At 37.4% G+C, this 26,764-nt stretch overlaps 1 protein-coding gene across 3 annotated transcripts in view; it reads right to left on the bottom strand.

Moving 5' to 3' along the window:
- Positions 1-26,764, bottom strand: part of Lace1 (lactation elevated 1) — a 231,154-nt gene that overhangs the window by 79,490 nt on the left and 124,900 nt on the right. For all 3 annotated transcript variants that reach the window (XM_005377845.2, XM_005377846.2, XM_013510900.1), the window contains exon 8: positions 1,729-1,811. In XM_005377845.2, coding sequence (XP_005377902.1) covers positions 1,729-1,811 — 83 coding nt within the window. The remainder of the gene's footprint in view (positions 1-1,728; positions 1,812-26,764) is intronic.

Here is a 26,764-nt window from a genome sequence, read left to right as displayed (position 1 = left end):
GGTATTTTTTTAAATGAAAACTTTTCCTGAGTTTCAGAGCATCTGCTGTGGATTCTAGTTTCCTGGATTCTGGGAGTATGTTTGAGTCTATTTTCCTCCAGTTCATGTCTCACGAGTAAAAATGAATTTCATTGTGTTAGAAGCATCTTACTTTTATCAGAAAGCACAAGGATCAACAGGGGCTAAGTCAGAAAGAGAAAGTGCTTATGCTTCCAGCATTTACCTCCAGTAAATCCCACTGAGACCTCTCTGGCATCATGAAATAGATTTCATGATTTAGACTCTTACTAGCATCTATATTTAAGGAAGTTCCCCTTAGAAAAATATTTTAATTGTTCCACATAGAAATATACTTTGTGGGAAAACAAGGAATAAGAATTTCCTTCTTTAAAAAATAGGATAAAGGGAATCATAATAAGTTAATTTGTAAGTACCACAGGTAGGAACAAATAGGTAGCAAAAAATCAGGAAAATATTAGAAAATAACATAACCAGAAAACACCAATATAAATGTGGAAAGAAAAAAATCCAAGTTAAAGCAATAAATAGCACCATAAGAATTTTTTTAAATTATAAAGTACTTTAAAGACAAAGTACTTAAGGGTCGATGAAGAACCTCCTATAATAATCATCTAAATCTGAATAATAAACTGAAATAGTCCCTTTGGTGCATAATAAAGTATGTAGTTTTAATTATGTGATTTTTCTAGCTAATTTCTACATCAAAAACAGTACTTCTGCTTCCAAGGTGGCAGATCACTGACAAGAAAGGTCTGTGCTAATACTGTTTGCACAAGATATCATGCCGAGTCGTGTACTCTGAATAGCTACTATGAAGACAGCAATACACAATGTCTTAGTCACTGCAACTCTCCTACTAACCTGTTTTGAAACCCTGTTTCATTGTTATTTTAATTTGTTTTCTCTTTAAAATAAAAAAAAAACAAGGCGGCAGAGACAAGAACTTTCCTCAACCTCTCATATGCAGGTTGTCATCAAAATTTAAATTACCCGAAACACGCCTTTAGCCCTTAGACAGATCTATTTACCGAGAGCCCACTATGTGCCAAACACTGCTGGCATATCCTACACAACAGTCCGCCTGTGCAGAGCACCTTTCCTTTTCCAGTTCTCACAAATGACATTTTAAAACACACTGTATTTTTTCTTCAGCATTAACTGCACACTCTGAGTCCATCTATTATTATAAATTGCTCCTACTCAGGAAAATCTTATTTTAAAAGACTTCAAAATATACCCACTTGTATTTGTGTACAGTACATATTTTATATCCATTTTGTGTGGAAGTCAGTCAACCATGATAAATAAAAACAGATTGCCTGACAAAATAAAACAACAATTTGGGAAGAGTGGAAATGGCACATTTGTCAGAAGATGTCCACAAATAATTAATTACTTTAGCACATTAAAGATATTCTGCTAATATCAGAGCCTCTTCTAAAGAGGAGACTCATTACTTTCCAACCATCTGTCATCACTCCTCCCCAAAAAACTAATTAGGGTTCCATCCAATCACACATTATAAATGATGCAAATATGGATGGCAGAAAACACAATTTAAAACAGTGAATATAGTAACATTTTGTTTTAAAAACCAAGGCCTTCAGAACTAGTCTTTTATGCTCTCATTATTAAAGTGCTTATTTTCCTAGTAAATTATTATATATTAAACTTTTAAAATTAAATTCAAAGCACGCACAAACTTACAGGTAGTAGAGTTTTCCTGCAGCAGGGAGTTCCCTTTTCCGGTAATCTATTCCAGAATCTAGCTGGACAGTATGACAATATTCCTACAATCCAAACACAGTAAATGTCTTTTAAACAAGTAGTTGCTTAGAATTATAAGCATTCTGCTATAGGATACGTTTTTAATTCATGAAATGTTTTAGTAGAATAATATAATGAGCCTAGGACAAAACAAGAAAATTCATATAAGACTCATAAGAATGAATTTGCAACATTAAAATACATAAAGCCAACAAAGTAACAGTTCTTAAAAATTAAGGTTTGTATCATGCTTTCCTGAAATTTTGCAAAATAGTACTGTCAGCCAATTCCCCAAATAACTGCCTTGGAAGTTTGCTTTATTTTTCACATAGCGCCATTTCGATCACCCTGGAATGGAAGCTGGAGGCTACACCTCATGGGTCTTAAGCACACAGTGGAGAAGAAGTCTAAGAGCGCTGGGCCTAAGACTAGTGTCCCCATTTTAAAACAAACAACTAAACTGATGCTATATGGAGAGCTGTCCTTTCCCCCTACGATGCTATAGGCAGAGCTGCTGCTGACCCTGTCTGTTTGTTCTCTTTCCAGCCATCAATGATGGCTGTGTCCTTTCCTGATGTAGATTCCTCTGTTCAAACCAGTATCATGAATGTGCTTCTTTTTCATGGGTTCCTTCTTTCCTTCTTCACAGTACATATGTGCGTGAAAATACACACCTCCCACACCCCAAATTCACAGTACATGAACAAAGGAACTTTCACTCTACCTACCTTAATCAGTTGAACTGGGAGTGGTAGAGGAGGGAATGTATTAGAGACACAGATAACAACAGCAACAGTGACAGAGATAGGCAGAAACAGACAGAGGCAGACGGGCACATCTGGATATTCTTTCCAGTAGAATAGGTGACCCAGGGTTTTTAGAACAAGTTTAGAAACATTTGCAGGCTTACCATTGAGTTTATATTCAAAGTGAAAATTGCTTTATGAAAATTCATGAGGAAAAAATCATATTGTAACAATTTCATGACTTTTATTAATAAAAAATTGCGTTTTTTAAATCTTTGGGGCCACATTAACTGTGTTTGATAGTATTTTCCAAAGACAGCCACAATAATCTCTCCATCCCACATGTTCATATAATGTGATGTTAATACTACAACCAACAAGAAGTGGGTCCGTGTTCTGCCCCTTGAATCTTGTGACTCAGAATTGGAAATGAGGCTGTGCAAGAATACCCTATGTGACATTTAAAGCAATTTCTCATGTGTTGGCTGGTATCTCTGATCATGAATTGATTTTGTTGCACTTTACTGGGGAAGATGGCCAAGGTTGTATTATTTATCACCAATGTGGAGCTCACGAAAGGAAGTGAAATTTTGCCAAAGCTTCGGTTTGCAAACTGAATTAATTACTTATAGTACTTCTGGTATGCTAAAGTGCCTGGTAAGCATCCAAATGCCTGGAGGCCACAATGCCACGACAAAGCTTACACTGGTCCGTAAAGGGAAAGGCTCTGGAGAGGTCCTGAGATAGTATGGAGACTGCCGTGTGGACCAGTCAGTTCCCAGCCATTCCAGCTATCGCCACTATGGTACTGAGGGGGCTGGAAGTGCCTGCTGTGCTTGTCCCAGCTCCCTGACCCACAGAAACCAAGACAGAAACTAAAGTAATGCTGTTTTAAACCTCTCAACATTACAGTCGTTTACAATGTGGTAAGAAATCATCAGAAGAGTAATATCTGGGCACCTGGAGAAGTAGCAGCTTTCTTCCTCCGGGAAGCTGCCTTCAGGTTGTGCTGCTCTACCAGAACCTGAGGCTCACTGTCACCTGTATTCTAAAGCAGAGAGAATGCATGTCCTCTTCTGGTAAGGGACCCTGGGGAAAGAAGATGACCAACCCCACCTGGGACTAAGGGGTTACCACAAGGCAGCAGAATTTCAGGATGAAGAACTTCCACTGCATGCATAGATAGATAGATAGATAGACACATAGACAGAACTTCCAGTGCTAATACCAAGCCAGTCCTGGGCAATCTGGAATAGCTGGTCACCCTAAGAATGTACTTTGTCCAGGCCCTCTGTCTCTTTCAAACTATAAGGTATCTTACATGACTCAATGTTCTTAATTTAGTAAAAATGTCTTTTTCCTATTAAAAAAAATAACACTAACAGAAGTTACACAAGCTTCAATTTCTCTTTCTGGATAACTAACTTCTTGAACATACGAGTGATTAAGCCCTGCCAAATGATTGCATTTGTACATCCACTAATCACCACCAAGGAACACCTAATCAGCAGCGAAAGAACTGCAACCAAAGCCCTTAGATGTTAGCTCCTAATTGTCTGAAAAAATACTAACACTCCGTTTATATTTTTAAAGAAAAATAAACCTCAAATTTTCAAATTTTATTCACTTGCCCTACATTCTTCGAAGCACTTTACAGAAGGGTGAAAACAATGTGTTTCCAAGCTGAGAGTAAATCTAAAGGGCAGATCTCTAAGTGATTTCCTAATTTCGAGGTTTATTTACAAAGCCTGTGACCACTTATCACCACCTTATTCTAATGCATAACACCATCATATTAATCAACCACTAAATGAAATTTATTTCAAAATAATTTGTATATTATGTATACAAAGGACAAATACAATTATACCATCTAAAAATGCAATTAGGACATTTGGGAAGCAAAGGAAGGAGGTTAATACACCCTTAAGAGCACACTCATGAGTCAAAGGCCGTTGACTTCGGAAAGAAAAATATATGACTAAAACGATCGTATTATAGCAGTTTACATCATCCTCAAATCAACTGTATGTATTTCTGTTTTTGTGTGGTTTTAGTTTTTTTGAAACAGAGTCTTACTATGTAGGAGATTAGAGGTGTGTGCCACCACATCTGGTTTACTGTATGCGTTTTTTCAGCAATCCTGAATAGTACCATCAGGAAAAACAACCATCTCACATAACTTCATATAGCTTGAACAGAAGAATAATATTGCGAAAAAAATCCTTTAAAACTGCTACATATGAACTTCTTAAGCAAAGATTGAAAAGATTTACTTCTTTCAAGTACATTTTAAAAAGCAGTACTGTGCCAAAAATCATGGCAACCCAGAACTGTAATCCCAGCATTGTGGAAGGTTGAGGCAGGAGGATAGCAGGTTCAAGCTTAGCCTGGGGATATTTTCTGAAAAAGTGATTCGTGCTCATTGTAAAACATTTAAAGTCTTAAAAGTAAAAATGAGCCAGGCGTGGTAGTGCACGCCTGTAATCCCAGCACTTGGGAGGCTGAGGCAGGAGGATCGTTGTGAGTTCGAGACCAGCCTGGGCTACAAAGTGAGCTCAAGGCCAGCCTGAACTGCATAGTGAGACCCTGTCTCAAAGAGACAAAATAAATAAATAAATAAAAGTAAAAACGAGTCTTCTATACCCTTCCCAGAAAGACATTTGCTTATAGCTTACATGCTTCAAGTTTTTCCTAGACATAGAGAGATGCTATGTAAATATGCCACAATTTATTGATTTATTCTACTGATGATGGGTATCTGGGGTCTCTAGTTATTTCCTCTTCCACAAACATTCCTGGATGTGATTTTTTTTTTTTTTTTTTTCTTTTTTTTTGGTTTTTCTCTGGTACCGGGAACCGAACTCACGACCTTGCGCTTGCGAGGCAGGCACTTTGCCACTGAGCTAAATCCCCAGCCCCCTGGATGTGATATTTTAGTGCTCACATAATGTGCTTTCGTCATATACACACCTGGAAAACATATGCATAGACACTGCCCATTTTCCAAAGGGCTTGCACCAATCCTCACTCCTTCTAGGGTGTGACTGTTCCTAAGTGTCTGTGTGCTGCTGGGTCACAGAGACACCACTGACTTTTCAACACTAACTTTGTGTCCTGTGCTGTTATGTTGTGTACCCAGTTGCGTTCAACTGAATCCTTATCTGTGGGCCCTTTGCTGTTTCTATCTGGGTATTCTGCGGATTATCTTTTCCGTGACAGTACCACTGATTTAGAAAGGAAGAAAAGAGGTCAAAATAATGCGATTGTGTTGCTCATGATAAAGGATGAGGACAATTTCCTCTCAGAGGTACAAAAATGAAAATACGCTGCTCCCAAGATGTAGCTATTATAAACTGTGAGGCTATAATGTAGAAGAGAAATGAATAGTAAGTGGGAAGTTCACATTATTCCTCAAATTACATCTTCTTTTGTTTTAAAAATATTTCAATATAGGGTAGTTTCACTTATACTAATAGTTCACTGAAAAAAAGTATATGTTACTATATGTTCCTTTTTGTAAGAATCTTTTTAGTTTATGTTTATACTGAATAACTACTTTGAAAATAATGATACACAGTGTAATAACTCGTTATTTGGTTATGAAAATTCATTTTATTTTCTCATAAAATAAAAAGAAAAAATTAAATACAAACTAATCTTTGACACTTGTCTTTTATATATGCACATGAAGATTCTTCTCATATATTCAAAGGTCTCATAATAAAACTGTCATAAATTTGATAATGAAATTTGGGGTTTTTTTTTTTTTTTTTTTTTTTTTGGTCTTTCTGAGACAGGATCTCACTGTGCAATTCAGGCTGGCCTTGAGCTCACTTTGTAGCCCAGGCTGGTCGCTAACTCACAATGATCCTCCTGCCTCAGCCCCCGACCCCCCAGTACTGGGATTATAGGCACACGCCACCATGTCCGGCTTGAAATTTGGGGATCTTTATCATCAACATCATGTATGCCATGGTCTCAGTGTTTGTATTCCTCCAAAATTTGTAGGTTGAAAACCTATTTCCAATGTGTAATTAAGACTTATTAAGAGGTGGGGCACTAGGAGATGCTCAGGCCATGAAGGATCTGCCCTCATGAGTGGAATTAGTGCCCTTATTTTAAAAGGAAAAAAAAAAAAAAAAAGCCCTGAGAGAGAGAGAGCAACTTGGCTCCATTCTTCTGCAAGGAGAAGATGCAGATAAAATATAAAAGGTACCATCTTTGAATAAGAGAGGAAGCACTCACCAGACACCAAATGTGCTGGCACCTTGACCTTAGATTACTCAGCCTTTACAAATGTGAGCAATAAAGTTCTACTGCTTATAAATCACTAAGTCTGCAGTGTTTTGTTACAGCAGCCTGAATTAAGATATCATTGTAATAGCAAACCCTGATACAAGGGCCTACCATGTGCCGGGAACTAGTCCAAGTCTGTCAATCTGCCTGCCTGTCTCTGTCTCTGTCTCTCTGTCTGTCTGTCTCTCTCCATCCCTCTCTCTTTCTCCCATTTAATCATCCTAATCCTCTCAACCACTCTATGAGGTAGACATCAATATTATTCCTATTTTGCACATGGCTAAGGAAACTAAAGCACAGAGACATCAACGACTCCAAAAGTGAGCAAATCAGTATTCAAATACAGGCTCAGGTGTTCCATCACAGTCCAGGATATGTACACCTTGCTTGGACATGCGAGACAATGGAAAATTTGCAGACGCTTGCTGGAAGATTCTTGCAGTCCTCTGTCAGCCTGCCAGGGAAAAGTCCTACATCTGTTGCCCATTGCTCACATGTTTACCAAGTTAGGCCTACTCTTGACCACAATCCTAAGCTATGTCACAGTGAACAGATTTGTGTACTTATTTATACCATAGTTATCTACAAAACTTATATGGAGGTAGTTTCTTAGATACTTCACATATATTATGCTGCACATATCAAAACTACAGTAGAAGTTTGCCTATAATGATAGAAAAAATTGCCTGTAAGTTCCATGAGACAAGGATCACGTCTGTCACTGTTTCCGGCCCCTAGCACAGTACCTAGCGCGCAGTATACAGCAAGTACACAGTGGTCAGAAATTCACCAGAACAAATCACTAGTCTATTCACATACATGTAAACCCCAGGAGCAAGTTAGGATGTCAGAATCTAAAAAACACCCAACACAGTCCTTTTCCCAAGAAGCTTTTATTACAAAATGGAATGTGCTTCCAGCTATGTTTTGCCAGTTCTAAGGTCAGCACCTGAAAACTTGGCCAGATTTTAAAGACTGCTGGAGTTCACAGCCTCTCTCCACCTACTCATTGCCAGAGCTCACCTCCCACACACTGCACTGAACACTCAAGTCTATACCAGAGAACATTTTTTTGCTGGGAGGTAGACTCCTGCATCCACAGATGATGGTGTATAAATTCAAAATCTCCAATTCCTCAGCTAATATTATTTTCAATGTACTCTTTGGCTTTAATCTCTTCCAAGGTCTAGGGAATTCCCTCATTTCCAGTGCTTATAGCAATTATTCTTTCTAGTCTTTGGCTGAGTTTGCTGTCTTAAATAAGCTCTGACAAAGACTGTGTTATGCTTTGTGTCTGTATGTTCCTCCAAAGCCTCATGTGGTTCATGGAGGGTGGTCCTTTCAGAGGTAGCTGAATCTAGAGTGTGTGACTGATTCCTAGTGCAATACTTACATGTACGTGAGTAGACTAGTGATTGGTTCTGGTGAACTTCAGGATTAAGGGTGCTGAGATTAAGAGTGCTGGATAAATCTACTTATCTGATTGGATTGGTACCACCCTAATCCCAGCAGTATGGACAAGATAAAGGGGCAGAAAGATGCTTGCTTGTTTCCTCCCCCTTTTGCTGTCTTCTGCTGCCATGAACTGTTGTCCCTCTGACATGTGCCACCACCCTGCCTTGGAGCCAGCTGACTATGGACTGAAATCTCTACAAACTCTGGACTAAATAAACCTTACCCCTTTAAGTTTGGGCACTGGATATTTTATCTCAGCAACAAGAGAAAAGTAACTAAGACAGAATTTGGTACCAGAGAAGTAGGGTTGTCACTGTGACTATACCTGACCATGTGGTTCAACAGCCATTGGGAATGGCTTGAGGGATGAGTTTGGAAAGGTTCAGAGATCCTGCCTGAAAAAGTAGAACACCTTATGCTGTTCTACATGTGAGATTATGGTCAGAGCTAAAGATCAAACTTGGGAAGTTTCTTCTGGACCCCAGATGAAGTGTGTTATGGCTTGGCAGAAAGTTTGGCTGCATTTTGCTCATGTCCAGGGACTTTGCCTGAGACTGAAATTAAGGAAGGCAGACTAATTAATCTGGTAGAAGAAATTTCAAGGCAGTCTAATGTTGAGGCGGTGGCATGGGTGCTGCTGGGGGCTTTTAACAAGAGCTATGTTGACAATAAAGAACCAAGAGCCCAGCAGAATGATTTAGAACATTTTTAGTTTGACCAGAAAGGAAGCTCCACTAAAGATGGGAACTTCAAAGATAGAGGGAGATCTTGATTGCTAAAATGGAAGAGAATAAAAAAGATGGCTTGTCAGCTGTTATGGTTTGTCCCTAGATATCCCCCCAAAGCTTCATGCAGTCATGGGTGGGTTTCAAGAGTTTTTGATTGACTCATGGTCCAATGTTGGGATTATGGGTGTGAGTGCTACACCCACCCTAGGAAGGGACAATACAAGGGAGGGACAGGGTCTTGCTTGCTGCTGCCCCTCCCTTTTTGTTCTTGCTCCTTTTGCTATTTTCTGCCACCATGAAGTGTTGCACTCTGCCATGAGCCATTCTGCCTTGGTGCCAGCCAAGTATGAAACCTCCACAAACTGTCAGCTAAATAAACGTTTCCTTTCTTAATTCTGGGTGTCAGGTATTTTGTCTCAGCAAAGAGAAAAAATTAACCAAAACAAGGGTATCACAAGCAGCAGCAAGACTCCACCCTTTGCAGCCTCAATACTGCAAAAGTGAAAGACTTTGCTTTAAGAAGAATGCCATGGAGCACAGGGAGCCATGGGCGGGGAGTGCCGGTCTTCCGGCTGGCTCGCTCCCTGCCTCATAGGCCCCTGGAGGGAGGGCCCCTGACGCACAGGGAGCCATGCAGTGGTGAGCACTGTTGCGCGCTGGCCCTTAGGCCCGCCACCGCTGCTCAGTTGAGAACTATCATGACAGAGAGAAACAATGACACAATTGGCTCACCATGCACCAGCTGCAGATGCCCACCCACGGATGTGTGTGAATCATTCAAACATGGAAAAACCCCTGGGAATACATGCCATACAATGGGCCACTCTTGTTCCTGCCATTGAGAACCAGAAAGGTCTAGAGTCAGTGGAGGAGCAGCTGCTGAACAAGGACTCGGAGAACATGAGAATGCCGACTAAGCCCGAGGAGTCAGAGGTCCTGTGGTCTGGGGTCATGAGAGCCGCTCGGAAGCTGTAAACCAGGAGGACCTTGCACAATACCTGCGGAGACTCCCTGGAAGCCACTCTTCCCCTGACAGTACAGGCTGTGGTGGAGCTCCAGAGAAGTCTGCAGCAGGATTCCTGCTGCCTGTGCTGACAGTTGGGGAGAGGTCATTAACTGGTTGTGGGGTCCCAATGCGATGGGAGGCTGGAGAGAAAACGCTACAAAAAATGGCTTTCACCCAAAAAAAAAAGAATGCCATGGAGCACCATATTCCAGAATGGTGGTGGCATAATGAATTTGTTCCTCAGAATTAGATTCAGAGTGCTCAGCAATCCAAGCACTGAACCCCTACAGCTGAGAGAGAGAGAGAGAGAGAAAGAAAGAGAGAGAGAGAGAGAGAGGGAGACACCTGGCTGATGGCAGAACTTGGCATCATCCATGTGGTGCTGATTTTAGGTGCATGCACACTGGAAGGGTTGTGGGGTTAGGAAGGCTTCCACTCAGATTTCAGAAGGCCTGGGCTGTGTGCCCCTAGGAGGGCAGTGTGTGAAGGTAAGTGTGAAGCCCAAGATGCAGTAGGGATCCTAGAAGTCTGGAGAAGCCAGAAATGTAGATCATCTGAGAAAAACTGCAAGGAGGGAGCAGAGCAGGCCCAAGAGAAAAGCAATGGGAGGTACAACCACTGGAAGTGCTGGAGGGGCAGAGCCACCCAAGCCCTCCGGGGTTCACATCTTGTCACAGATTGCCTTGGATACTGCATATAGATCTACAGGATTTAATGCTTGCCCTGCTGGATTTTGTACTTGCTTTGGTCCCATTCCTTTGTATTCCCCTGTAGGTAACTTTTGGAATGTAAATGTCTGTTTTGTACCACTGAATGTTGGAAGTGTTTAACTTTCTTTTCATTTGTACAGGGGCTCACAGCTAAGAGTTTTCCTTAAATCTCAGAACAGACTTTGGAATCAGACTTTTCAGCAATGCTGAAACTCTTGGGACTTTGGCAGCTCTTGGAGATGGACAAAATGCCTTTTGCATAAAGAAATGTGCATGAGTCTTTGGGAGGCCAGGGACAGAATGTTATAGTTTGTGTCTGGATGTCCCACAAAGCCTCATGTGGTCATGGGCAGGCTTTTCAGAGGCAGCTAAACCTAGAATGTGTGACTGATTCATAGTGCAATACTGGGATGAAGGGTGCAGAGATTAAGGGTTAGTGATTGCTGGATCAGTGCACTGATTGGATTGACACCACCCTAATCCCAGCAGTATGGATAAGATAGAAGGGGCACAAAGAGGCTTGTTTCCTCCCCCTTTTGCTCTTGTTGCTTTTTCTGTCTTCTGCTGCCACGAACTGCTGGCCTTCGGCCATGTACCACCACCCTGCCTTGGAGCCAGCCAATTATGGACTGAAACATCTAAATAAACCTTCCCTCCTTTAACCTTGGGTGTCAGGTATTTTGTGTCAGCAACCAGAGAAAGTAACTAAGACAGACTGTTTTTGTTAAACCTTAGGTAGATGTCTCTGAGCTGTGTTCCCAAGGAGCCCTTGGCAGTTTGTTCATGCCCATCCTTACATCACTCGGTACTGGCAAGAATTCTCGCAAGTCAGGTTAGAAAAAGATCTCCCACCTTGATCTCTGATCAAGCTCTTCATTTCTCACCTCTGATTTCTCAGTCCTTGGCCTGCCTTTAGCAGGAATCCTGTTCAACCAGTTTAGCAAAAACTCTGGCTTAGTTTAATCAACCCCCACCTTTGATCAGTTCAATCCAAATTACATGACTATTACACCAGAGCAGAGAGGTCAAATGGACTAAGGGAAACACAATGTCTACCAGGGATGGCAAAACAAAACAAAACAAAACAAAATAAGCCACAGGGCCTTTCAGTGTTGGTGTTTATGACCTGAGAATCACAGAGATTGATGGCATTGGCTTCCTTCTGGTTTATTTTTGAATGAAATAAGACGAAAAGTACTGATCCTCTACAGTGGCAGGGAAGAACATAAAAAGCCATATGCGTTGTTAAGAACTGTTTGAATGAACAAAGGATAAAAGTAGAGTTCTCATGACAAAAGAACTGATAAGAGCTGGAGTAGTATGATTGAAGAGCACTAGAAGAAAGCATGATAAAGTATACAGAGGGGTAGAATATGATCTTAGTGATGAGTTGCTACGGTAAGACATGTAAACATCTCAAACTACATGATCCAAGGCTTATAGAGTTAGATTTTCAACTCACATTACATAATTGTACATGAAGTGACATGATTATCTTTCTGAGCACCACTAAGATGCTCAAACTTCCCAATATTGATATATAACATCTCAGTCTTCCTCTAGTTTCTGGATACGTTACTAAAAATATTTTCCAAGTAACTAGATCCCCAGCCCCTCAAAAGGGCAGACACCAGCATATGATGGAATACTTGGTCAAAGCACAAGTGCAGTATTGAAGCCCCGCACAAACAGCTGTAGGGCCTCTCAGTCACTCCTTGGAACTCTGAGGTCGACCATTGCACTTCAGGGACGCTACCATTCTCAACATCCATCAACAGAAAGGCGAAACCTCTGACCACTGCAATTGTTACTGTTTGACCAGAAGTCTTGTTCAAAATGCTTTCTCTTCCATATTCTCTATCTTAGACACATTGATTTTTGTAAAATAATTGGGCCCTCATAAAGTATGGTATTTTTCAACTTTAAGTTATCAGTAAGAAATTGTACAGAACATGAATTTATACCAGCTTTGTTAAGACCTAAGCTGCTATCAGCATTGCTTTCCTGATAAGATGTTATATATTTGGATGATCTGAGATATTACTTTGCATGCTAAATATCTATGTGCCAACATGGTGAGCCAGTAAGAATTAATGTCTTATCCTTAATATTGCTATGGTTCAAGAATTTTTTCCCCTCTGAAAGTCCTGCAGGAGTTTATTGTGAGGTATTAAGAAGGTGGAACTTTAATCCCAGCATAGTTTAGAGGCAAGCCCTCTGGTAGGAGCTTAGGAGTTATCAGAACGGAGACCCCATGATTAAACACCGGTGGCTCTATAAGAAGAGAGAGATCAGGTCACACACATGCACACATGCACAGAGTCCACATCTCCACCGGTGACACCCTGAACCTCCTCAGACTCTGCCAGCAGGTGTGCCCCCTCTACTTTGAACTAGAACTGTGAGTCAACAGAAACTTCTCTTTATAACTTACCCAGTCTGTATTGTGTAATTAGCCACAAAAAGCAGAAAACATATACGTCACTTAAATCATTTTGGGCATATGTTGGGCAGGAAACAAAGAATCCTAATGTTAATATGAAGAGTTGTTTCTGTTCATCAAGAAAGTGGTTAACACATGAGCCTAGGAAGATATGCCTTTCTATTTACAAGATGCCCCACCAGCTTTTAAAGCAGAAGATAAATGTTTAAATGTGGTTATTATTACACCACTGCCACAGAAGAATAAAAATAACCACAATCACTTACTGAGAAGTTCATTTACATCAATTTTTAAAATAGGACTATTGGCCCTAATTTACCAATCAATACCTAAGGTTCAAGAAGATCAAGTGTTTTGATCTCACTTTGTCTACAGTTACCTGGCCTATTCATAGGTAAGGGAACAGTACTGTACACTTCCTATGTTCAGAATAAAGTATCGAATAAAAATTTACAATTTCCATCACCTTAAGTATTTTGGTAGTTATGATTTTTGTAGCAGCTAGTTGCTGCCTCAATATGCACAAGCAATATCCAATGAAATTCCCAGAGCATCATCCCTCCATTCCCTGTGATTCACTGTCATTTATTTATACACCTTACTGTGTTCCTACTGTGTTTAAGTGAGGCTCCTTAAAAGAAAAACTGAACTATTTGCAAATTTAATTCCATAATTTAATTGTTAATGTCAACTAATAACACAGGCAAAGGGCAACTTGACAAACACCTACTAAAACTTTAATTGCAAGGTACCTTTGACCTAGAAATTCTACTTCTAGGAATAGAATCTACAGAAACATTAATTTTATATGCTGTAAAATGTTATAAACAGTCTTTCTAAAGTATTACTTGAAGAGTACACAACTAGCATAAGGCTAAGTATAAAAAAATAGCAGATTAGTTTTAAAATAATAGTGCAGCTATGCCACAAAATATAAGGCAGTGATCTAAAAGAGTGACACTGAGTTATGTCTGAATGAAAAATAGCTCCAGGATATTTCCAAGGGACAAAAGCACAACTCAGATGAAGGCATAAATACTATACCACTAGTTTACAGTAAAACAAAACTATATGTTTGGACATATACACAGATATGTTTACACATAAGTGCATACAGAATGCATGGAAAGAAATAAACTAAACTTTTAATATTGGCTCTTCCTGAGGAGGGAAGTAGGAATGAGATGAATTGGGGGTGGCGTAAAAAATGGACAAAGGAAAACATGGAGGAGGTTTTCAACATTTAGTAAATATAAATAAATAAGTATGTAGATGTTTGGATGTTTATTAAGAATTTAGCTCAGAACATATTCATTTATCTTTCCTAAAATTTTACAAAAGGAAAGATCTTAGAGAGCGCCATGTACTGTCCCCAGATAGAGATGCTTGGGAAAAGCTGATAGCTCTCTTATTGAAATCTTTTTAAAACCATTATACTTATTTAGTTCTGTCATAATAAATAGAATTCTAATGCTCCATAATCCCAGTTTTTTCTTTACCCAAGAAAAAACAGAGTCCTCATTCCTGAGAGAGAAGAATATGAGTGATACATGACAGGCTAGAAAGAAGTTGATACATTTAACTTTTGAGAATTCTTTTTAATAATCATCCTACTAAACATACAACTGCAGTGCCAGTAAAGCTACATTTTCTCCCACAGAAAGGAACTGTGAAATACATTTCCAGCCTAATAGAAACTTACCACTGTACACGTGTACCTTTCCAAATGTAATGTTTTAAGAATTTTTTTCTTCTGTAAAAATGACAAAGGTTAGCAATAATATATTCCTATAAACATACAAAGCCCATATACATGATTAATTTACACTATAATTACTCTCTGGAATGAAGAAAAACTAAACCCCAATGAAATACTCAGCTTTAAAAATGATACTGGTCTAGGGGCTGGGGATTTAGCTCAGCAGCAAAGCGCCTGCCTGGCAAGCGCAAGGTCGTGAGTTCAGTTCCCAGTACCGGAGGGAAAAAAAAAAAAAAAAAAAAAAGATACTGGTCCATTTTTAGAGACTTGCTTATTAAGAGTTTTATGGTATATAATAAAGCATTTTTAAATATATTAAAATTTGGTTCTGCTCTTTTTCACTGTACTTACTCAAAAGTAGATTATACTTTTATAAAAGAAAGATAGCTTCTTATGATAAAAGCAACTGAGAATATAATGAATTCTACCCAAAGACAATAAGATGTAGTAAGTAAATACAATGAATATATCTGCATACACATACACAAAGTACATCATAGTGTGGTGGAGAGAATTCTCAGTAAAGAGCAGGTAATCTGCATTGTAGACCTAAGTCTGCCACTAGCTGTGCAGTCGTAGGTCAGATGACCACAGGCATGAGTATCAACTGCCTCCAATGTATGATAAGATGGTAGGATATAAATTTCCTTCAAACTCTGAAACTCTGAACATTTGTGCCTGGACAGTTTTATTTACAGGCAAAACTGGCCCTCATTAGCATGTACCAGCATAGTTGATTGATCATACCCTAGCATCTGTTCTAATTGGTCTATTCATGTTATACCAGATATTTAAAAGTTTGAACAACCATTCTTATTTACAGGCACTCTCTAAATTATGAAATATTAAACATGAATAACTCTGTTGCATAACTCCACTTTCCATATACAACGAAGACATTTCAGAAGACAAATGGGATCACGCTACCCCTGGTTACAACCTAGAGACTGCCCCCTTCCACTGGCTCCCTCAAAAACAGGTTGTATTTATGCACTGTTTTCTATTTCTCAGCTGTCACTATTTAAAACATTTAATTTGATGTCAGTTAACTTCTCCCATATACTTTAAAAATTACTTTTAACATTCTTCTTCTGCTCTTCCTTTCTTCCTTGTAGGCCATGAACAGTTTTCTCAGGAAAATCCCCACTTCATCCAAGTTGAAGCAAAAACAAAATCATAAACATGACTATTAAGCCAAGAGCGATGGCAGTGATAAATCCATGTAAAGAAGACAGAAAAAAGCATAGCAAAACTCCAGCTTCATCATTTGTTGAAATTTGTGAACACACAGAAGAGACCATTCCGATTTCATGTAAATTTCTACTTCATTCCTTCATCCTCAAGAATTACCAGCATTACTGAAGGTAGAAAATATTTAAATTTGTAGCTTTAATTTACTTCCATTTTACATCATTTACATTTTAATATCTCAGGGTCACTCCTGCTCCATAACATTTTATATTAATATTATAATATTTTTCCTAAATAATAATACAGGATTTGGGGTTGTATTTTTCAGCAGTAGACTATCCCATTATTCCAGTAATATTCATCTTTGTATCCACAGTGAATAACTAATAAATGCATGTTAAAATCAAAATGTTGCTTTCTTACACTTTATTTTACAAGGGTATGATATTTGAGCTCTGTGAGCCAATTAGGCTTTTGTAGACTAGCTTGCCTAAGACATTATAGGAGAGAAATTTATGGTAATTCAAAAGAAATAGATTACATGTTCTGAGACTTAAGAATTCACAGCATCATAAAGACCACAGCAATCTTGTACTCCAAGCCCATAATTTAAAGATTTAAAAAATTGCAAGCTCAAGTAAATTTGAGGCTTGTCCAAAGTCAATGACAGAGCCAAAGGCTCACAAACATGCCTTCTTAACCTATTGATTTTTCTGCCACATCATGCAAAGCACACAAATATGTATGATGTGACGCTATGATGTGAATATACATGTATATTCATACTTTCTCACATTGTTCTACTTTCAGTTGTTGAGAATTCTAAAGATTACTTTAGACATTCTATCAGAGTTTATTCAGTTGATCAACTTTATTTTTATAACATATATATCCTAACAATCAACATAGGCTAAGGATAACACTCATCTTTAGAAGCATATTACCAAGTTCAAATTTAATAAAAACATGAACAAGTTGAATACTAGCTACTGATGGTAAAAGTATATTTTGATTATACTTTAAGAAGTCCTTTCTATGTATTTTAGCTTAAGGACCAATACATGCTTTTGCTCTCTTTAATTTTATATGCATATTCAGAGATGACATGGTCTCAATAACATTACGTAGTGTTTAATATCAATTTAAAAGGGGGAAGTATAGAGACAGTAAATGAATAGAGTATTTTGTACCAACCATCCTTAACATACTATAATTCTGATAAACGCTAAGTTCACATAGCAAAAAGAGATTTCTTGGATCCCCTGAAGCCTTGCAAACTCGGCCAAACTATTGTTCAGTGTGCACACAGTTTGTGTCTTCATGCTCAGATGTTGTTGAAACAGCAGACTTAAAAGAAATAATGTCAATGAATCCTACCAAGCACTATACATGACCTCTGGGGTAATTAGCAATCATTCAAAAGCAACAAGACTAAAATGTTCTATTCTTTATTACTGTCAGCTCTTATCTTGATCAGCATTTTAATAAAGATGGTTCGTTTCTAAGACAGTTTCATGAATCAGTCATAATTACATTCTGACATGCAGTGAATAGTAAAGCAAAACTAAATATCACTTCATCAACCTTTCTAACCTTTATGCAAGTATTAACTGTAAATAATTTTTACACAATCCTACAACAGGAAATCTGCATATTTCTTAGCTTTGTACATACTTTACCCCAACTGAATTTCCTGTGACCTATACCTGAAAAACACAATCAGCCATAATTATCTAGTTTTGTGAGCTGTTCAGGTGTTGCCTTTCAGAGTTCATATCAACTCCAACCATAAAAGGCTACTTTATTCGACAAATGGCACAATGTGCAAAATGGGTTAAGTAGCCAAAAGCATCTCAGAGCATTGTGGATTGAAAGAAGTCTCTTTAGAATCAAAACGTCATAATAAAACTACACTAAAGCAAAGTAACAACACTTATAAAAGTAGATTCATAGATTACACATTAAGGAATAGATCACTGATGACTACTGCAGATAATAATTAAAATATGTTAAAAGAAGAATATTAATTAGAAAGAAATCAAAGCACGTAAGTATCTGAATGGTAGGTTTTTTTTCCACCTAATTCCAAAATAGCTGATGGAAGAGACTGAAAATTTCCAGAAATATAAAACCCACTTAGAGATACTATTCTGATATTAAGGATAATGTATAAATTTTTCAGCTCTGCCTTCAAACCATGCAAAATACCAGACTTACCTTAGAGTTTTAAAATGATTAATTTCTATTTTTGCTGAAGAATACTTTAAAATATTTTAGATCATCAAAGCAGACATAATTCAGTTAGCAGAATAAATTGATACTATATCTTTGGTGACAACTGTTCAGTTCTGTCAGAAAATTTTAAAGTAAACATAATACTTTCTCAAGAATAACATCTTATCTTCGCAGATACAGGGTAAATGGACTCTTTTGGGCCCAGAGCTAGGGTCTCAAACTTATATATCATTTATGTCTTTCAAATAAATAAAGCTTATAGTAAATGTACTAAGTAATATTTTAACCAAAGTAATTTCCATTTACAAACTTAAATACTGGGAAATAATAACACATTTACCAGTTCACTTCGTGTAATTTCAATTTGAAAATAATTTTTCTCCCAAACCAAACTAAAATTATTCCCTACATATGTGCTTATACCTTTTCTTCCAAAACAACCTTACTAGAATGCTACTGACTTGAAGCAAAAGAGGAGGACAGCAAGGATCTTTTTCATATGGGATTAAATACACAGAAATACATTTGTCTTTTATGTGATAATTTTTGTTTAACTTTTTTATATAGCTTTCTTGTGTATTATCCCTTTCTCTTTTTGGAGGTGCAAGCGAAAGAAGGGAAAAGAAGTCTTGATTTAAGAAAATAGATTTCCCAGAAAGAAAGCAAGGAAAAAACCTGTGATTAAGATTTAAACAAAAGCTAAAGATGGCTTCCTCTGAGCTCTGATGAGGTCTGCTACCTCATTACGAACAACTGCAAACTTGTGATGCATTTTGTTTCAAGAGAATCCAAAAGTCCTTGGTATAAAGCAGACAGGGGGTGCAGGCTCCATTCACTCTTTCTGTATCACAACCATTATGTAAAAAGTATAAAACACTGCCTTTATGCTGCCAAGCCACAATGACTCTTCCTACATCAAAGGACTTGCACCAGTAGGGTTTTTTCTTCAAAATTTATTCAAGCTAAGGGCAAAGAGACAACAATTCATACACGCTAATTACGCCTAATTATCTATTCCCTTTTCTGACCAGCTCCGGCCAGTGTTATTTGCTATCTGGGTTTCTCACAACCTCCCTTTGCCCTGTCCATCCAGCCCAACAGAGGAGGCTTTGAAGAAAACAGTTGTGGCTTTTTAAAGTTTCCTCAATATAGAGTTCAAGCAAATTAAATAATGATTCTGTTAGTTTTGACACATTTATGCGTTAAATATGAGGACCTCTTGGTTAATTTGGCAAATTCCTCAGATCTCTTCATGGGTGGAATCATAGTAACACACTCTCCTGCAGGAGCGTCTCCTCATGCTTTCTTTTCATGATCTAAATGAAATGTTTATTGGATTAAAGTTCTTCTCTGCAGACCTCCGCGGTGGCCTGTGACAAAGAGCTGAAAAGTTCTATTAATTGGCTTGAGTTTTCAGGGAAGAGAAAGAGAGAATTCTATTTCAAATTACATCACTAGTCAAGAAAATTGCCACGTGTTATTAAACTAATTTATCTCAAGATTCAAAGAAGCAACTAATTCATATTTAAGACACATTCTCTTTAAATAATTTTTGTTATCAAAGAATTGATTTCTTGTAATTTAACCAAAAATATTTATTTGGAGAAAAGAATCCAAGTCCTAAATAGTATATATTTTAGTTACAAGCCCATAGTCCATTGATTTCAGTTAAATACAAATATACAATTTAAATAAAATCTATTTTCATTTTATATAAGACAATTACAGAAAATATTATTCAAAGCATAAACCCTAAATTACTTTTCTATAAGTAGGCCCTGGCTATATAAAGTTTACATTCTAGAGTAAAGATGGATAAATTACATTTTAAATCTACATCTCAACAATTTTTATTCTAGATATTTATTTATTTCAGGAACACAAAACAAAACCACCATTAGAAACAAAATTTAATGCCTGTTGCTGTAGACAATTTTTTAAAAATTGATTTTTCTCAAACATGTATGAAATAAGTTGATTTATAAAAATACTTGGATAAACATCCTTAATTTATTTAGCCTAAAACATGGTAATTATAGAAATATTTTGTAAGTCAAATAAACATTTTGTATTGTAAAATATTAAATACTTGGATTCAAACAAACACTTCAATGGTTTGTGGGGGAAAGTCACAATGCTTTTCAATTCAGGAGTTCTTGTGCTACTTTTGTTCTGTTTCTTTTAGTCTAAAGAATTAAAATGGCAACCCATAAGTAAAGACATTATCACCTTAATAAAGGTTTAATCCTCACAAGGCTGTCTCAGGTAACAACATAGCAGAAGTCGGTAAGAGTGACACTGACCCCTGAGGCAGATTCTGATGATTTTACACTCTGAAAGTTATAATGAATAAATTGACAACACAATCTTGAAGGGGGAAATTAAAATTTTAATTAAAAGTCTGCCCAGGATGCCCACCAAGACCAAACAGACATGCCCAGCAGGTCTGATAACAGAACACTCCTTCCTTTGTGTAAACCCCTGTCTTTATTGCCTTTGTTTAACTGATGGCTTTGCAGTGTAACTTCAAATATAATGGGACACTTCTTCCTCTGAGTAACTCATGCTTGTTTAACTGATGGCCTTGCAATGTAACTTGAGATGTTTATAAACACCCTTAGCAACCCATGATGTCACCCAGCCCCCTAATCATAATGCACCAAATCTGAATTTGTACCTCCCTTCTTACCCTTCCTATAAAAGTCCTAAAACCCCTTCAGAGGTTGCAGGGCGACTCTTTGGGAGAGATCCCAGTCAAGCCCACCACTGTAAATAAACTGCCTCCTAAACTTTTTTGGTGCCATTTCTTCCCACATTTGGTTTTTTTTTTCTGTAACAATCTCACAAATATGAAAGTTGCAGGAGGGAAAAGTGGCAAATATACATTTTTTTAGCACATCTAAAAATCCAGATGCAGGTGGCTGGACAAAGGCAGTACATTTCATCTAAGTGTTATAAGTAGTTTTTCTAAACCTTGTGACTGGAAATAACACCATGACAATATTCTTAAATTGTTCACTATTGGGATGAGGTTCCTTGGGAAAAAGTTCTCAGAAAATGAAAGCATAAAGGCTTATATATATATCTTAACCATTTTAGACAAAGGATGTATAACAGTCGAGAAACATTACCAAGCATAAGATGTGAAGCCATTACCTGAACATTAAGCAAATATTACAAAAAAAGGAGTAATAACCATGTGACCCCTTAGATTATAAAGTATCTTTATATGTTGTATATTCAAACTCAACTAATGTTCAATAGAACATATAAAGAATTAAAAAACATCAGCCCCCCACAAATTCAAAGACCCAATCCAAAAATGGGCATCTGAGATGAATACACACTTCTTGGAAGTATGCAGATGGCAAATAAATACATGAGAAAATGTTCAACATTGTTAGTCATTCAAGAAATGCAAATTAAAACAACACAGATTTCATCTCATCCCAGTAAGAATGGCTAGCATTAAGAAATCAACCAATAACAAATGCTGGTGAGGCTGTGGAAAAATAGGAACTCTTCTCCACTGCTGGTGGGAACGCAGACTGGTGAAATCACTGTGGATATCAGTTTGGAGATTCCTCAGCAAACTAGGTCTAGAGGTCCCATTCAACCCAGCTATTCCCCTTCTGGGTATTTTCCCAGAAGATCTGAAAACATCGTATCACAGCGATATACGTGCACCCATGTTTATAGCAGCACAATCTGTAATTGCTAAACTGTGGAACCTAGCCAAATGTCCATCCACAGAGGAATGGATAAAAAAAACTGTGGCATTTTTATATAATGGAGTATAACTCAGCTATGAAGAAAGATAAACTCAAGGCTTTCACAGGTGAATGGTCACAACTAGAAACCATACTCATAAGTGAAATAAACCAGACCTCCATGTGTAAGCAAAGTATTGTCTTACTGGTGTAAGAACTTGAAAGAGTGAATAAAAATTAGGAGGTATGATAGACATTGTGAAACAAAAGGATAATGTTCAAAAGTAAAGGGCAACTGGGGTGAGGGAACAGAGAAAAGAAAGAAGGGGAAATTATGTATTTATGCATATACAGGATAGCTAACATAGTTGTACTACTGACTTTTGTCACTTTACTGAAAGGAACAGTTAATGATTAATTATTTGATCAATCTTGCATGTCTCTATTTGTTTTCCTGAGCAACCACTTCTTAATTTTCTACCACTTTGTCTGTAATTCAGTATTGCTTGTATTGTTCTTACGCTATTTTGTAAATGAATGTCTGTTTGTTAATATGTTTTCCTTCTTTTATTTTTAAAATAAATTTTTAAAAAATAAAGAAAAGCTATCCAAAAAAAACAAAAAATCATTTTTGAAGGTAAAGACATTAAGATTACAGCAGAATTCTCAACACAAACCCTAAAGGCTAGGAGAGCCTAGAGTAAAGCATTTCAAACCCCATAAGAATACAACACCAAGATTAATATATCCTGTACAGGGATATAGCTCAGCAGCACAAGCACCTGCCTAGCAAGCACAAGGTCCCAAGTTCAATTCCTGGTACCAAAAAAAAAAAAAAAAGAGAGACAGAGATAATATATCCTGCAAAACTATCTTTCAAAATTGATGGAGAAATAATAACATTCCATGAAAAAAACCTTAAAACATGCATGAACACCAAACCAGCACATACACAAAAAAATTTAAATTAAAAAAAAAAAGAAAAACTCACTAATAGCCTAAAGAGAGACAAAGTAGCCAAAAAAATCCAGGAAGTCATATGGAATGAATATATCAAGCAAGGCAAGTAGTTAAATTAAAAAAAAAAAGAAAAAAGAAGGGCATCAACAACAGAAAAAGAACACAAGGACAGTAATAAGTCAATATGTTTTAGTAATAATTTTCAATGTAAATGACCTCACCTCATCAATTAAAAGATACAGATTGGCAGACTGGATCAAAAACCAGAATCCAACAGTCTAGTGCCTTCAAAAAACTCATATAACTCCTCCAAAATTTATAGACCAGAAGTCAAAGGATGGAAAACAATATTCCATACACCAGGACCCCAAAAACACACAAGAGTAACAATTTATTTTCAAATTAAACTTCAAGCTAAAACTAATCAGAAGAGGCAAAGAAGGTCGTACATATATATATGGAATCAAAGAGCTGGTTCTTTAAAAGAATAAAGAAAATAGACAAAGGCTCAGCCAAATTTACCAAAAGAAAGACATAAAAGACACACATGAATCAATTTGAAAGGAAAAGGCCAAAATCACAATGAATGCCACCAAAATCTACATCAGTAACTACTATGAAAAACTGTACTCCAACAAATTTGTGAATCTTGAAGAAATGGAAAAATTCCTACACATATGTAAATTATGAAAACTGAACCAAGAAGATATAAAAATGCTTAAAAACTACAACATATAATGAAATTGAGGCAGAAAAAAACAAAAACAGAATCTGCCAACTATGAAAAGCCCAAGATCTAACAGATTCACTGCTGAAAAAAAGACCTACAGGAAGGACATGTAACACCAACCTTTCTCAAATTCTAATCAAACTAAAAGAGAAAGCGTACTTCTAACATTATTCGTGGAAGCTAGTATTACCTTGATTCCAAAATCAGACAAGAGCCCAACTAAAGGAAACTGTGTGCAATCTATTTAATGATCCTCCAGAGGATACTGATAAACAGAATACAACAAATCATACATCATGACCAAGCAGGCCTCAATGCAAGGACACAAGGGTGGTTCAACATATATGAATCAGTAAGTAAAACACATCTCATAAATACAAGCAAGGACAAAAATCACATGATTATCTGAATAAATGTAAAAAAGCCTTTGAGAAAATTGAAAATCCATTCATGATAAAAAAAATCTGAAGAAAATAAGTATAGAAGGACAGACATCATCACAATCTGCTAAAAAACCACTTACAACAAAGCAAAAGCTAATGTCATATTAAATAGGGAAAACTTACAGCTTCCCTTCCAAAATCAGGAAGAAGATGGGATGTCCACTATCACCATTCTTGTTCAATATAATACTCAAAATATTAGCCAGAATAATCAGGCAAGGGAAAGAATTTAAAAGGACACATATAGGGAAGGAGAAATCAAATTACCATTATTTGCAGATGACCTGGTCCTTTTCAAGAAGATCCAAAATATTTCACCAAAAGACTTCTAGGATTAGTAACCAAATTCAGCAACATATTAGGATACAAAATCAACACAAGCAAAGCAATAGCAGGCTAGGGATGTAGCTCAGCAGCACAGTGACTGCCTCGCAAGCATAAGGCCCTGAGTTTGATTCCCGGTACCAAAAAAAAAAGCAACAGCACTCCTGTATACTAACAATGAATCTGCCAAGAAAGAAATTAGGAAAACAACACCATTCACAATAACAGCAAGATACATGAAAGAATTAGGAATTAACCTAATGAAGGAAGTGCAAGACCTCTATAACAAAAACTACAGTACTATTTTTAAAAAGGACATTGAACACAGCATTAGAAAATAGAAATCCATACCCTGTTCATTGATAGGCAGAACCAATGTTGTCAAAATGGTCATATTCCCCAAAATGATATAAAGATTTAATGCAATCCTAATCAAAATACCAATAACAGTCCTCACAGAACTTGAGAAAAAAATCCTAAAATGCACATGGAACAGAAGAGACCCAGAATCATAAAAGCAATCCTGGCTAACAAGAACAAACCAAAAGGCATCACGATACCAGATTTCAAGTTATATCAAAAAGCTACCATGAGAAAAACAGCAGGGCACAAAGACAAATATGTGAATCAGAAAAACAGAATACAGGATCCAGAAACAACCCTAGACAGTTTCAGCTACCTGATCATTGGCAAAAGGATCAAAAATATACACTGCAGGAAAAAATCACCTTTTTGGCAAATGCTGCTGTGAAAAGTGGCTACCTATACACTGAAGATTGAATCTAGACCTGTATCTCTCATCATGCATTAAACTAAAATCAAAAGGGCTCAAAGGTCTAAATTTTAGAACAGAAACACAACCTGCTGGGAGATTAAATAGGTAAAGTTCTTGAAGACATATGGTAGACAAAAACTTTCTGAACAGAGCCCCAATGGTAAAAGAAATAACATCAATAGTCAACAAATGGGGCCATTTTAAATTAAAAAGCTTCTGCACAGCAAAGGAAATAAGTAAGCATGAAGAGACAACCTACAGAATGGGAAGAACTTTTTGCCAGCTATTTCTCTGATGGAGGACTAATATCTACATATATAAAGAACTCAAAAAACATAGCAGACCCCTCAAAACAAAAGACCCAATCAAAAAATGGCCTGAAATTGAAACAGGGAGATACCAAAAGATCCATATCCTTCTTCCATCAGCAGATGGGGAACAAACTTGAAGGGGAAAATGAAGCAGGGAGGTAACAATAGACCCTGGGAGAACACAAGCCCTCCACACTGACATGGTTGGACTTTGGTAACAGTTCCTAAGGTTTGGGTGCCATTTTTCTTACCTAACAAGAGACACCAAATCATAATCTAAATGATTAGTTTCAGTAAAACATGATGTTGAGGACAAACAGGACCCTGTGGGAGATGGGAGATTTTTGAGAGTGACACTGACCCATGAAGGGAGGTGGGGAGAATGTTCCAACAGAGAGTGTTACAGAAAGGAGAGGCAGCCAGAGAAGGTTCGGGGAAGGACACGATGGCCAAAGCCGGAGCACTGAAGGCTCAACAAAGACCTCAACAGATTGGTGGGATTTTCCTGCCTAGGAATAAGATTTTCATGCCTCTCTAAAGAATGGCTTTGTTCTGTTTAAAGTTACAATTAAGGGTATATAGCCTGAGTTCTAAAGCCCCACTACTAAGTCAAACTTTCCTGCTTTAAACCCCATATGTTGATTCACCTTGTCTGACATGTAGTCATTTTTGTGTATAAAAACACCTAGACAAAAGTGTTCCAGTGGCAACCTGTTGGGTTCCCCTCCCGGGCTCATTTGCCTGGGAGCTGTTTGTTTCTGCTTTACAATAAGTGCTGCTTTCTACTTTCACTCTACAATAAACTACTTTTGCTCAGTCCTCTTTTGACTCTCCACATCAATTTTTTTCTGGCTTGAGAGAAGAACCCACCTGCCAGATGGTAACAAAATGAATAGACACGTCCCAGAAGAGGTATAAATGGCCCATAAATACATGAAAAAATGTTCAACATCTGTAGCCATTAGAGAAATGCTCTTTAACACTGGAAAGAATTGCTATCATCAAGATATTAAATAATACAAAATGTTGGTGAGGTTGTAGGGAAAAAGGAACACTTCTACATTGTTGGTGGCAGGCTGGGGATTTAGCTCAGCAGCACAGCGCCTGCCTGACAAGTGTGAGGTCGTGAGTTCGATTCCTAGTACCGGGGC

This window comes from Chinchilla lanigera, unplaced genomic scaffold (genome assembly GCF_000276665.1).
Source record: "Chinchilla lanigera isolate Chin_1 unplaced genomic scaffold, ChiLan1.0 scaffold00010, whole genome shotgun sequence".
In the NCBI taxonomy this organism is placed as follows: Eukaryota; Metazoa; Chordata; class Mammalia; order Rodentia; family Chinchillidae; genus Chinchilla; species Chinchilla lanigera.
The sequence above is the reverse complement of the archived record's forward strand: the minus strand, read 5'-3'. Positions and strand labels throughout refer to the sequence as shown.